Consider the following 14,760-nt stretch of genomic DNA (forward strand, 5'->3'; position numbering starts at 1 on the left):
TGTTATCTAATTCGAATCTTATTTTCAAGGTCGTTGGAACTTGACCCCACGACCGGACTGCTCTACTGGTCGCAGTGGGAGTCGCAATCCTGCGAGGCCGGCATCTACAGCGCCTGGATGGATGGCACGCACAAGGAGTTGCTGGCCAAGGGCACCAGCGCGATGCCCATGCAGTGGCCACGCAGCCTGGACGTGGATCGACGCACAAAGGAGCTTTACTGGTGCGATATTCGACTGAGCACCATTGAGCTCATGAAGCTGGATGGCACCGGGAGGGAGGTGCTATTTAAGTCGGACCAGTTTCATCCGTACTCGATAGTGCAGAACAATGGACTGATATATTGGGCAGACAACAAGAACTCCACTATTCTGCGCTTCCATGCGCATCAGGCCAATCTATCAAGCACATTTAGCTCAACAGTGCACTTACAGAAAACTGGAAGAGCTGCAGATCTGCGAATTTTCGATATAGCTACACAACCACTGCCCCAAACTCCAAGTGCTTGTGCGCAATCAAAGTGTCCGGGCATGTGTTTGAACACACCGAAAGGTGCTATATGTCGATGTCCCGATGGTTTCACACTTAACGGCACCGGAAGCCACTGCATCCCCCAACTGGCTCCGTCTCCGATTCGTCCTAATTGCACGTCTGGTTACATGTGCCGCAGCACGCGACAATGTCTCGACAGCAAGGACATGTGCGACGGCTTCGAGGACTGCGAAGATGGCAGTGACGAGAGCTCTGATCCGAAGGGACCTTGCAATGTCAATACCTGTGATAAAACCCATAACTTTGTTTGCAATGGTCGCTGCTATCAGCGATCGCTGCTGTGCAGCGCCATTCCCTACTGCTCGGACGGAACGGATCAGGCCAACTGCCACCAGAACACCTGCAATAGCAACGAGTTCACTTGCCAGAAGAGTGGGCGCTGCATTCAACTAACTTGGGTTAATGACGGAGTGGTTGATTGTGGGCCCGATGATGATTCCGATGAGACGTCGGAAACGATCTTTGCCAGCAAATGTCCGGAATTCGATTGTAACAACGGGCGGTGTCGCCAGTTTGCCGATGTCTGCGACGGCATTGATAACTGTGGGTAGGTTCATCCTGGCTTAATCTTTGGACGTTTATAAAATAAGTTAATATTCTGTTCCTTTCTCTAGAAACAATGCCGATGAAATGGAATGTGAGCAGGAGTGCGAACACGGCGAGAAGTATTGCCGTCCCATTGGATGCTATGGCGAGATGCACATGTGCGATGGGATCCACGACTGCGTGGACTTTAGCGATGAGGCTAACTGCAATCAGACCAAGAGTGATAACCACCCGGTGACTGGATGGAAGGAGCTGGGTGAGTGTGCTCCTCTCGAGTTCGCTTGCATGGATCCGTTCGAGTGCATTCCGGACTTTCTGCGCTGCGACGGCATTCCGCACTGTTTCGACAAGACGGATGAGTTTAACTGCTCGCATATCAATACCAGTCGATTTGATATGAACGAGACGGTGATTTGCGAGCACCCAGATCGGTTGTGTGGCTTCTCCAAGCAGTGTGTAACAGTGGATCAGCTTTGTGATGGAAAGAATGATTGCGAGGATACTACGGACGAGGGCTTTCTTTGCGCGGATAAGCTGTGCGAACGCGGGCACGAGTGCTCCCATCGTTGCCATAACACTCCGGAGGGATATATCTGCTCCTGTCCAGACCACCTATACCTGCAGCCAAACGGAAAGCGCTGCAGCATGCAGCACGCCTGCGATCACTGGGATACTTGTTCACAGGTGTGCGAAAGTAGCGGGAAGGGTTATGATTGCCGTTGCTTGGATGGATTCGACTTGGGCTTCGATCGGTTCACATGCAAAAGCACAGCTCCGGATGAGCCTTACGTTATCTTCACCAACAGGCAGGACATCAAAGGCATCAACTTAAAGACCTTAAACGTGGGCAACTTCTACAGTTCCCTGAGGAATATTATCGCTCTCGACTTTTTGTACAATAACGAATCCAACGTTGAGATATACTGGACGGATGTGATAGACGACAAGATTTACAGGGGTCATCTGGTGGGCGAGAGTTTGCGAAATGTGGAAGCCGTTATTCACTCTGGACTTTCCACTACCGAGGGATTGGCTGTAGATTGGGTGGGGAAAAACCTATACTGGATTGACTCAAATCTGGACCAAATCGAGGTGGCAAAACTGAACGGAAGCTTCCGACGAACGCTGATCGCTGGAAACATGGAGAGCCCGCGAGCAATAGCCTTGGATCCAAGGGAGGGTCTCCTCTTTTGGACAGATTGGGATGATAACTCGCCCAGAATTGAGCGAGCCAGCATGTCGGGCGATGGAAGACGTATGATCTCTACCAGTTGGCAGTTAAGTGCAGGGTGGCCCAATGGCTTGACTCTGGATTACACCCAAAAAAGAGTGTATTGGGTGGATGCCAAGTCGGACTCGATTAGTAGTACCATGTATGACGGGTCCGAGCATCATGTAGTACTGCGCAACAAAGAAATTCTCTCCCACCCATTCGCCATTTCTGTGTTTGAAAACTACGTCTACTGGACGGATTGGCGAACCACATCGGTTATACGTGCCAACAAGTGGAATGGAAGCGATGTACAGGTGCTGCAGCGCACTCAGTCCCAGCCTTTTGGCATTCAGGTATTGCACTCCAGTCGACAACCCTGGGATCGGAATCCGTGTGGCGAGAACAACGGAGGATGTTCCCATCTTTGCCTCTTGAGTGGAAGGGGTACCTTCAAGTGCGAATGTCCCCACGTAATGCGTCTAGATCCAGCCAATGAACGTAATTGTGTTCCCAATGAGCAGGTTCTTTTGTTTGTCATGGTGGACGAGATTCGGGGCATTGACTTGCATCAGCCCAATCACCACACCATACCGACTATTCGGCAGTCTCCAAGGGTAAATATAGCATTTAAATGTTCACTTTTCAAAATATTTATTAATTATTGATATTTAAAGTTGGTCGCTCCACAACGCATCGATTTCCTCGTAGACGAAAGTCGTATTTTCTGGTCGGATATCCAGCAGAATGAGATCTCGAGCGCTGGGATCTCAAACGGCCTGATAGAGCCCATAATTAACACCAACATTGAGAAACCCTATGGCTTTGCAGTGGACTGGATTGCCCGGAACATGTACTTTTCCTCTGGTCAGATAAAGTGCAATATTCTGGCAAGTAACCTCAAAGGTGAATTTGTGTCTATTATTCACGAGGATCTTAATATGGTGGACAGCATTGTCCTTGATCCTGCCAAGTAAGTCATCTTCTCTTTAGTCTACAAACAGTGACAATCCTGACACCATCTTTTTATTTCTGTAGTGGCAAAATGTATTGGATACATTCTGCGTCCGATGGAAGTATGTCCCAGTTGGAGCAGTCTAATCTTGATGGCTCAAGTCGTTCGTTGATCTATCAGCACGAGAATAATCTCCAAAGTTTGACAATGGACTTCGATTCTCAGCGGTTGTACTATGCATACGACAATTCTGGTATCGCCTATTACGACATTCCAAGAAACGAGACGCGTAAGGTACTGGTTGCCAGTCCTATCACATCGATCAGTTCCCTGACTGTCTACAATGGAACGCTCTATTTTCCGGAGAATATTCAAAGTGTGATCATGCAATGCGAAAAGGAAGCCTGCTCCAACATGTCCTATCTCAGGGTCAATACGAGTAAGCGAATCCAAGACTAAGATATTGCTCTTTATTCATGCTTACTTTCGTTTACAGAGAGCATTCAAAGCATGAAGATGTTTTATGCGGACGCCCAGACCGGCTCAAACACCTGTGCCGAGTGGGCTTATCGCGGTGGCTGCCAGCAGCTTTGCTTGGCCACTTCTTCCATAGATCACGTCTGCCGCTGTGCGCTCGGCTACGATGTAGAGCCGAACAATCCAACCGGTTGTGTTCCGCGGGCGGAATTCATTTTCTACTCCATCGATGTGTTGCAGGGCGTAGAAATGATCGACCCATCGGAGCAGTTCGACACGCCTTCTCCGGTAATATAATGGTTTAATCTTTGGAAAATACAATCTGACAAAATCGATCTTTCAGGCTTTGGTACCAATTTCCCGCGTAAGCTCGGCAAGCTTCATCGATTACCTGGCCAACACAGATACATTATACTGGGGCGACAACGAACTGGGTAGCATATCCCGCGTGAAACGCGACGGAACCCAAAGGGAAACTATTTTAGAAGCCCTCAACCTGGTGGGATACAAGCAGCAGGACTGGCTGGGTGGCATTGCCATCGACTGGGTGGCTGGAAACATCTACTGGAGCGACACAAAGCGAAATATCATTGAGGTCGCGCGTTTGGATGGCAGTCATCGATATGTGGTGGTCTCCAATTTGGAGAAACCTACTGCTCTGGCAGTGGATCCTCTACAAGGCCTGCTATTCTACGTAACCCAACAACACATTGGGCGTGTCGGCTTGGATGGAAGTCAGCCCTTTGTTTTAGTTAATCAAACCCGAGCCAATTGGGCGGTTGGGAGTCTGGTCCTTGACATAGAAGCCACCAAGGTGTATTGGTGTGAGCGATATCCGGATGCTCTAATGAAGGTGGACTACGATGGAAACCTTCGGGAGCAGTTGCTGAACGAAAGCCTGAACAATCCTGTCGCTCTGGCCAAGATGGGCGATTACCTATATTGGGCAGAAAACAAGTACAACGAGGGAATTATCCGTGTGGCTCCTCTGGCAAATCTCAGTCAGTCAAAAGTGGTCCTCCAGACAGAGCAGGATGCCATTAGGGATCTGAAGATATACTCGAAGCACCTTCAGCGGGGAAGCAATCCCTGCGCCCACAGCAACGGAGCCTGCGAGCAGCTCTGCCTGTTTAACGGAACCAGTGCCGTCTGCGCATGTGCCCATAGCCGTCTGGCTTCAGATGGGTACAGTTGTGAGCCCTACGAAAACTTCCTACTGTTTAGCTATCGAAGCAACATTGAAAGCATCCACATGACCGACCATGCTGATAAAAACTGGCCTGTTCAAATGATTTCCAATACCAGCTTAATGAGAAACGTAATTGCTATTACCTATAACTACGAGGAACAGTTGGTGTACTATTCGGATGTCCAGCTTAGCACCATCAACCAGGTGCACTTTAATGGCACAGGCCAGCGCGTCCTCTTGGAGCAGCAACAGCGAGTGGAAGGCTTGGCCTACGACATTGTTAACGAGCAACTTTTCTGGACCTCGAATAATAATGCGACTATCCGAAGCGTTGAACTCCGGCATCTCTCCGAGCATGCTGATCAGAACCAAATTCACGTGAAGAAAGTGCTTAGTCTTCGGGAGAATGACAAGCCGCGTGGCATTGCGGTGGAGCCCTGTCTGGGCATGATATACTGGACCAACTGGAACGAGGGGTCGCCCTGCATTCAGCGATCATACCTTACGGGATACGGAACGGAGGTGATCATAAAGACCGATATCAAAATGCCAAATGCGCTGACTTTGGACCTGGAGCAGCAGAAGCTATACTGGGCGGACGCCCGGCTGGACAAAATTGAAAGGACGAACTATGATGGCAGCAACCGTGTGGTGTTGGCCCATTCCACGCCAAAGCACGCCTTTGCAATGGCTGTGTATGGGGATCTTCTCTTCTGGACGGACTGGGTACTTCATGCTGTGGTTCGAGCAAACAAGTACACCGGCACGGATGTGCTCTTTCTGAGAGAACACGTGACCCGGCCAATGGGAATTGTAGCAGTGCAGAACACCAGCATCAACTGCGATGCGAATCAGTGCAAGATCCTCAATGGGCAGTGCGAGGACGTGTGTATCCTGAACAAGAGCGGTCAAGCTACCTGCCATTGCACTCAGGGAGTATTGGCACCTGATGGTCGTCGATGCATTGCTCCCGTGAACACGAGCTGTGGTTTATCGCAGTACAATTGCCATTCCGGCGAATGCATTCCCTTGGAGCTTACCTGCGATAATGTGACCCACTGCGCAGATGGATCGGACGAGTTCCGCAGCTACTGCATCTTCCGCCAATGTCCTGAGACGCACTTTATGTGCCAAAACCATCGATGTATTCCGAAGGAGCACAAGTGCGACGGGGAGCAGCAGTGCGGCGATGGCAGTGATGAGACCCCCTTGCTCTGCAAGTGCCAGTCAGAAGATATTGATATTCATCAGTCCAATAACCACACCAAGGTAAGTAGATGCATGTGAACGGATACAATGAATTGAGAAAATGAATGTCAATCTACAAAAGTGAATTTTTGGATGCAATGAATTGAAAAAATTAATGTCAATCTACAAAAGTGGATTTTCATATTAGTTACTAATTGCTTGTTGACTAGGGCAGTGGTTTCTATATAAATGTGATATGAAAATATTTGAAACTTTGTTTTTCAGGAAATGCCGGATATGTTCCGCTGCGGAAGCGGAGAGTGCATTCCTCGCAAGTTCCTCTGCGACAGCTTGAAGGATTGTCGCGACTTCAGCGACGAAAAGATGTGTGCTCCCATTCCCTGCGAGGTCAGCGATATGACCTTTGTGCACTGCGGGAACAGCACTATGTGCATCATGCCCAGATGGCGCTGCGACGGCGATCCAGACTGTCCAGATGGCACGGATGAGTTGGACTGCGCCAACCACACCAGTTTAAGCTGCGATCCCGGACAATTCCGCTGTGCTAGCGGGAACTGCATTGCCGGCTCCTGGCACTGCGATGGTGAGAAGGACTGTCCAGATGGAAGTGATGAGATTAATTGCCGCACCGAGTGCAGGCACAATCAGTTCGCCTGCGATAAAACGTGCATTCCAGCCAGTTGGCAGTGTGACGGGAAGAGTGACTGCGAAGATGGCTCGGATGAGGGACCACAGTGCCCGAATCGGCCTTGCAGGCCGCACTTGTTCCAGTGCAAGAGCTCCGGTCGCTGCATTCCCCAGAAGTGGGTGTGCGACGGGGAAAAGGATTGCCCCAGTGGTCTTGGGGACGAGGGCAGCGAAGACGAAGGACCCCAATGCGGGGGTGTCGCTCACATTCCGGACTGCCCGCCACCTGCCCACCTTTGCACCAGTGGTAAGATATGAGTTTTATTTATTTCGTAATATTTTTAGCAACTTAAATCTGGTGCACAATACAAATTCAAGCTTTATAATGCATGAGGAGGGACTGGTTTTCTTGGTTTATATAAATGAAAAGTTACATCATAATTTTAATCGACAGGTCTCTGTATCGACTCTCATTACGTGTGCGATGGCGATGAGGACTGCCCCGGAGGTGACGATGAGTATGAAGGCTGTGTGCCAGCCTTCCAGCCGCACTCCTGTCCTGGCGGATCGCTGATGCACCAGTGTCAGGATGGCCTCTGCATATTTAAGAACCAGACGTGCGATGGCAAACCGGATTGCGGCGATGGATCCGACGAGACGAGCAGTCTATGTGCCCACACCCGTGGATGCAATGGCACCGATGACTTCCGCTGCAAGAATGGAGCTTGCATCCATGCTGATTTGTTGTGTGATCGAAGGAACGATTGTGCTGACTTCTCGGACGAGGAGCTGTGCAATGTGAATGAGTGTCTGATTCCAGATATCTGCGAGCACGAGTGCGAGGACAAGGTGGTCGGTTACCAATGCCATTGTCGACCGGGTTACAAGGTTCTTCCCAAGAGTCCGCACCTCTGCACGGACATCGATGAGTGCGATGAACAGCAGCCGTGCTCCCAGACCTGTATCAACACTTATGGATCATACAAGTGCCTGTGCGCAAAGGGTTATGCTTTGGTTGACCACCACACCTGCAAGGCCACCAGCAACGTGTCCATGGAGCTGATCTTTTCCAACCGTTACTACATTCGTCAGGTTGACATGACTGGCAATGGCAGCATTTTGATCAACGAGCTTTCCAATGCAGTGGCCCTGGACTACGACTGGGATAGCCAGTGCCTGTACTGGTCTGATGTCACCAGCACCGTGGGCACCATCAAACGATACTGTCCCAAGGAGAACAAAACGCAGACCTTGCATCAAGCTATGCTAAAGAACCCGGATGGCCTAGCCGTGGACTGGGTGGCCAAAAATTTGTACTGGTGCGATAAGGGATTAGATACTATAGAAGTGTCCCAACTTGATGGAAAGTACCGGAAGGTACTAATCAACGAGTATCTACGGGAGCCGCGTGGCATTGCCCTGCACCCATATCAGCGACACATTTTCTGGTCAGATTGGGGGGACAGTCCGCACATTGGCAAGGCTGGCATGGATGGCTCCAATCCCAAGATGATTATTCGCGACGGCTTGGGTTGGCCAAACGCCTTGACCATTAGCTTTGAGACGCAACAGTTGTTTTGGGGCGATGCCAGGGAAGATACGATATCGGTGAGTGATTTGGATGGAAATCATACGCGATTGCTACTGGCAAGGAGCATTAATCCCCTGTTGAATCTGCACCACATCTTTGCCATTGCCGTGTGGGAGGGTCGCATCTACTGGTCTGATTGGGAGACCAAGTCCATTGAGTACTGCAGTATATTCAATGGACAAAACTGCACCACTTTGATTACCACAATCCATCGACCCATGGACCTACGTGTCTTTCATCCCTACCGACAGCAGCAGCCCATGAGCGGGAATCCCTGCCTGGCTGCCAACTGTTCCACTCTGTGCGTTCTCTCGCCGGAGGAACCGTACTACAAGTGCATGTGTCCCACAAACTTTATCTTGGCGGACGATGGTCGGACTTGTCGGGCAAATTGTACGGCAGCTCATTTCGAGTGCGTTAACACCTACAAGTGCATTCCATTTTACTGGCGCTGTGATACACAGGACGATTGTGGCGATGGCAGCGATGAGCCAGAGACCTGCCCGCCCTTTCACTGTGAGCCAGGACAATACCAGTGTGCCAACAAGAAGTGCACCCACCCATCGAACCTTTGTGACGGCATCAACCAGTGCGGCGACGGTTCTGATGAACTTAATTGCGACAAGTTCACCTGTTTCGACAACCACATGAAGTGCGGAGCGACGGCTAATTCGAGTGCTTTCTGCGTGGACAATGTAAAGCGATGCGATGGTGTTAAGGACTGTCCGGGCGGAGAAGATGAGTCCGCGTGCACGCCGCTCGTCTGCAAGAAGGATCAGTTCCAATGCGGTAACAACCGGTGCATGCCCTTCGTGTGGGTGTGCGATGGGGATATCGATTGTCCGGACAAGTCCGACGAGGCTAACTGTGATAATGTCTCTTGCGGACCCAATGATTTCCAGTGAGTATGCTTTTAAGCTGATTTATTTGTAATTAGCGAAAAGAAATTTCATCAATTAACGAGTGCGTTTCCTTTTTAGATGCGATTCGGGTCGGTGTATTCCACTGGCTTGGCGCTGTGACGATGACCACGATTGCCCCAATGGCGAGGACGAGCCAGCCAGCTGCTTTAGCTCAAAGGCCACCTGTGATCCAACCTACTTCAAGTGCAACAATTCTAAGTGCATTCCCGGCCGTTGGCGCTGCGACTACGAGAACGATTGCGGCGATGGAAGCGACGAGCTGAACTGCCAGATGCGCAACTGCTCGGAGAGCGAGTTCCGCTGCGGAACGGGCAAGTGCATCAAGCACAACTATCGCTGCGATGGAGAGATCCACTGCGACGACAACAGCGACGAGATCAACTGCAATATCACCTGCAAGGAGAATCAGTTCAAGTGCGCCGCCTTCAACACGTGCATCAACAAGTAAGTGATCAGGACTTCTTTCCTGGAATGTTTGTACTGAAGTAAAAGTTCCTTTTTTCAGGCAATACAAATGCGATGGCGATGATGACTGCCCGGATGGGTCTGACGAGGTGAACTGCACTTGCCATTCGGATCACTTTAGCTGCGGAAACGGCAAGTGCATCATGTCCCGCTGGAAGTGCGATGGATGGGATGACTGCTTGGACGGCAGTGACGAGAGCTTGGAGACCTGTGCCAAGACCCATTGCCATGCAAACGCCTTCAAGTGCCGCAACCAACTGTGTGTCCGCAACTCGGCGCTCTGCGACGGCGTCAATGATTGTGGAGAGAACGAGGATGAATCTGATGCTGTGTGTGCGGCACTGCCCAAGTGTCGACACGATCAATTCCAATGCGAAAACGACGACTGTATCTCGAAGGCCTTCCGCTGCGATGGACAGTACAACTGCGTCGACGGATCCGATGAGATGAACTGCCAGCCACCAGTTTGCGGTTTCGGAAGCTGTTCCCAAATTTGCATTGAAAAGAAGGCAGGTCACTACAATTGTAAGTGCGCGGATGGCTATCACAAGGGGCCAGAGAAGAATGCCACTTGCTTGGCATCCGGACCGGATCAGATCCTCTTGCTGGCCTCGGAGCAGGAATTCCGATTTATTCTCCCTGCCAAGCAGGAGGGCACCACCGTAGTTGGCTTCTTCCAGACGGATAGCCTCAAGATAGACGTTTTCGACATTCTGATTAGGCCCAAGGATACGCTGCTTTTCTGGATTGACTCGCACCACGGCAAGGTTCACACCATGAAGATAGCCACACCGCATGTGGAGGGTACGGGAGTAAGGGTGCGCCGTGATCTCAAGGAGCTTACTGCATTTAATGTGAGTAAATACCACTTATACTCATTTTGTACATAAAATAACCAATGGGGTCTATTATTATTTAATGTTAGATTCCCGAGTTGGACGATCCAAAATCGCTGGCCGTGGACTGGATATCTCAGCGTGTGTACATCATTGACTCAAGGCATAATCAAATTCTGGCCACCGATATTGAGGGTAAAAAGTACATATCTCTCGTGTCGACGGGTATGAATCCTACGGATATTGTCCTGGAGCCCGAATCACGCATTATGATCTGGTCCACCCTGGAGAATGGTATACTGGTAGCCTCTTTGGACGGCAGCAACAAAAAGAGTTTGGTGGAACGCGACGTGGGCTGGCCAATTAGTTTGTCAATGGACTACCCGACAGGCCGTTTGTACTGGGCTGACTATCGGAAGGGAACGATCGAAACGTGCCGTCTCAATGGCAAGGATCGCAACGTGGTAAGGCGTTTCGGAAATCGAGAGAAACCGCAGAAGATCGACGTCTTCGAGGACTATCTGTATATCAAGCTCTACGACCAGAGTATCATTAAGATGAACAAGTTTGGTAACGACAACGGCACGTACTTGCTGAAGGGCTATCGCTCGTCTGACATTGGCATCCTGCATCCAATGAAGCAGAATAGGAATAGTAAGTTGGCTCTTTAAGCTGAAAATTAATGTTCTCTCTTATATAATGCAAATGTCTTTATTTCTAGTAAGCAATCCTTGCGCCAAGGATCCGTGCAAGTCATCTCGCGCCCTCTGCATTCTTTCCTCGGAGTCTTCCGTTGGGTACAGTTGTAAGTGCGCCGAAGGCTATGTGATGACCGATGATGGGGTTTGCAAGGCGCACGCGGATATACCCGACTATTGCCCTCTGCAGTGTAACCTGGGTACTTGCAAGATTGTGGACCACGTGCCCAAGTGCATCTGTCAGCCGCAGTTTGAGGGCGAGCTTTGTGAGCACTATCGATGCTCCGGCTACTGTCAGAACTACGGAGTTTGCTCTGTTGCGCCAGCGTTGCCAGGATCTCAGGAGCCGCCACCCCTAAAATGCACCTGTACAGCAGGATGGTCGGGGGCACGTTGCGAGACCTCCATGCCTGCTTGCCAGAGTCGCTGCCACAATGGAGGATCGTGCCTGATCTCAGAAACGGAAGGCATGAAGTGTAGCTGTCCCAAAATGTTCACTGGCGAGCAATGCGAGCACTGTCGGAATCTAACCTGTGAGAATGGCGGTATCTGCAGGGAAACGCTAACGGGCACCCCGCAATGCGAGTGTCCGGATGGCTTCACCGGCAAGCGATGCGAGATCGACGAGTGCGCCGATTTTTGCAAGAATGGCGGATCCTGTGTGATCAGCACAAAGGGTCAACGGCAGTGCAAGTGCCCCGGTGGCTACTTTGGCGAACATTGTGAGTCCAATTCATGTCGCGACTTCTGCCGCAACGGAGGAACTTGCTCGGAGAGAGGTGGTCGACTAAGTTGCACTTGTCCGCCGCGTTACATTGGCGAGAGTTGCGAATCGGATCTATGCAAAACCTCCAGCCCACCGCACTTTTGTGACAACACCAAGGTACCCACCAGGGATCCATGCACGTTAATGATATGCCAGAATGCGGGAACCTGTCACGTTATCAAGGGCGTGGCACTCTGCAATTGCACGGACCAGTGGAATGGAGATTTATGCACCTTACCCGTAACGGATGACAATCCCTGCGCCCGATATTGTGCGAATGGTGGCGTTTGTCACCTGGACGAGTATAGATTGCCACATTGCAGTTGCATTGGAGACTGGCAGGGCAATGCCTGTGAGATGCCGCCTCACTGCGTCGGAGGCGAGTGCAACGTCTGCCGTCCGGGCAGCTCCATTAACGAGTGTTTGTGTGAGAACAACAGGGTGGTGCCATGTCTGTCGGACAGCGCCGATGCCCTAAAGGGTGAACAGGAGCCCACGGAATCGGGCAGCGTGTTCTCTGTGCTGGTGTTGGTCCTGGCGGTGATCCTTCTGGTACTTGCCTTGTTCGCTGGTGCAGTTTACTTCCTTAAGTGAGTGTTTTTTAATATGACTTTATGTGGCGTATCTAATCCACGCTTTTTACGCAGGAAACATCGCATAGCCCAGCCATTCTCCCACGCTCGATTGACGGACAACGTGGAGATTATGCTCACCAATGCCATGTATCGCGGGGATGCAGATGAGGCGCCAACATTCGCCAGTGAAGATGACAAGGTGAGGACATATTTTCACCATTTCTGTAAATTGTAGCTCTAATCATTTTGATATTTACAATTCAAAAACTTAATTGTCCACAGCCTACATATGCTATTGACCACAACTAACTCCAGTTTATTTTGCAGGGTAACTTTGCGAATCCGGTGTACGAATCCATGTACGCGGATGCCATTCCGGAGCCAGTGAGCACGGAAATAACACACAGCACGGCTCCGGAGGAGCGAAAGGGTCTGCTGCAGCACACGCACGACGAGAATCACACGCCGGACATCCTCTGATGATTGACCCGCTGCAACCGAGAGCTGTGCTAGGCGCAGTCGTACATGGAGACATCCATATCCCAATCCTCAATAATGATTTGAACTCGAACACAATGGACTGATAGTTTAGCCATATAACGAACTTTTGTAAACGTTTGTGTATATTTTGTTTCCTTCTATTGTTTTTGATATTATTTTAATTTTGGGTTTACCTGAGCCCTCATCCAAAGAGCTATAACTCGGGCAGCCTTGCTCCCTTTGTTATGTCCCTAACGATGTCCTTATACTCTTATTTGCTTACACGTTTTACAAGCGCCTTTTGATAAATGAATTTTTAACATACGTGAATCTGTGTATATCCGAAACGTTTTGTGGATCTGTAAATTTAGTAGTTGGTAGATTTAGTTATAGCTCACGAGCTGAAGAGAAAGTTAGAAAGTTGTACATATTTTATACATTTATTGCCCAAAAGCAGCCTAGTTAACATTCAACAAAACGGAGGAATCATTCGAGCACTCACTAACAATTTGCCAATTAGTGAATGCGAAATTGAAATCGTCTCTTGAGATTGACCAAATATGCATTTAAATTAATTAAGTATTCACAAAGCCAGGACGAACAACGCCAGCACATCCAGAATATATCAATTAACGATCAAATTTCTTAGGAATAATTGCATCACACATCTAGAATACTTCTGACTACAAACTTGTAGCACTATTTAGTTTGCACGATTTTCAAATCAATCGACCTAAAACCGAAAGGGGTATACTGTAAAAATAATGCTCAGACTAAAGCCAAATTTTAACAATTATACAATGTAAAAATGATATTTATACATATAATGATGTATGTAATAAGATAAGCAAAGCGCGAATCGATTAACTAACGCGCAACAGAAACGCACTGCAAGAAAACACTGTAAAAATATAATAAATATGCATTAATTCGCAATAAATAGAGCTAAGGAGTGTTTCTTTTAGGCGAAATAAGAAAAAATAAAATAAAAAGATACAAAGCAATAATAATGCCGCAATCATGCATTTTTTCTCAAGGAATTTCAACGGCGCTCATATCCTGGGAAAACTAAGGGAGGCCCATTTCCACATTTCCCATTGCGCAAAGCTGTTCAATCACGACCATCTCACGGATACCGATAGATACACTTGTTACCCACAAGAAATCCAAATCGGCCCAAGAAACGCAGATAGCTGGGTCCATTCAGGACCTACATATTTTTGTTTGGCTGTGAGAATCGCAGCCGATTTGAATTTGCCGATGCACAGGTAGCCGGGATACATTTCATCCTTTTCTTGCAGCAGAAAAGGATCACAGGGGCATATTCAAAATGTGTGTGTGGGAGAGTTCCTGCGAAACACCGCATGACTTTGTTTTCCGTACGAATAACTCTATTGTAAGCAGGGGAATTTGTCTGTGGGAAAATCAGTGCCAGAGTTTTTGAATTTTTGGCAAGTTAATTTGTTAAATGACAATTAAATATGCCGGAGATCCAAAGACAAAGGACTAAGGGGGCGCTAAGACGATTTCCGTTAATAATGCTAAACAAGTTGGCCCAAAAATTTGGTAGATGGCCTAACTCATGTACGAACGAGCTGATGGACGTGCGAGTTCCCACAGCGATTCCCAAGAATGAAATCAAAAGTAAAAACAAAAGTGATAG

At 49.1% G+C, this 14,760-nt stretch overlaps 1 protein-coding gene across 2 annotated transcripts in view; it reads left to right on the forward strand.

Moving 5' to 3' along the window:
• Nucleotides 1–14,107, forward strand: part of LOC117137640 (low-density lipoprotein receptor-related protein 1B) — a 52,338-nt gene extending 38,231 nt beyond the window's left edge. Inside the window, exons 9-22 of one of the 2 annotated variants that reach the window (XM_033299173.1) lie at nucleotides 30–1,097; nucleotides 1,165–2,923; nucleotides 2,984–3,279; nucleotides 3,345–3,700; nucleotides 3,758–4,026; nucleotides 4,082–6,196; nucleotides 6,401–7,070; nucleotides 7,218–9,255; nucleotides 9,335–9,721; nucleotides 9,783–10,596; nucleotides 10,668–11,232; nucleotides 11,300–12,632; nucleotides 12,690–12,816; nucleotides 12,933–14,107. In XM_033299173.1, the coding sequence (XP_033155064.1) occupies nucleotides 30–1,097; nucleotides 1,165–2,923; nucleotides 2,984–3,279; nucleotides 3,345–3,700; nucleotides 3,758–4,026; nucleotides 4,082–6,196; nucleotides 6,401–7,070; nucleotides 7,218–9,255; nucleotides 9,335–9,721; nucleotides 9,783–10,596; nucleotides 10,668–11,232; nucleotides 11,300–12,632; nucleotides 12,690–12,816; nucleotides 12,933–13,097 (11,962 nt within the window). In that variant the 3' untranslated portion in view covers nucleotides 13,098–14,107. The remainder of the gene's footprint in view (nucleotides 1–29; nucleotides 1,098–1,164; nucleotides 2,924–2,983; nucleotides 3,280–3,344; nucleotides 3,701–3,757; nucleotides 4,027–4,081; nucleotides 6,197–6,400; nucleotides 7,071–7,217; nucleotides 9,256–9,334; nucleotides 9,722–9,782; nucleotides 10,597–10,667; nucleotides 11,233–11,299; nucleotides 12,633–12,689; nucleotides 12,817–12,932) is intronic. The other variant, XM_033299174.1, reaches the window with a different exon arrangement.
• Nucleotides 14,108–14,760: the final 653 nt, after the last annotated feature.

The sequence above is a fragment of the Drosophila mauritiana genome, chromosome 2R, assembly GCF_004382145.1.
Source record: "Drosophila mauritiana strain mau12 chromosome 2R, ASM438214v1, whole genome shotgun sequence".
NCBI classification, from domain to species: Eukaryota; Metazoa; Arthropoda; class Insecta; order Diptera; family Drosophilidae; genus Drosophila; species Drosophila mauritiana.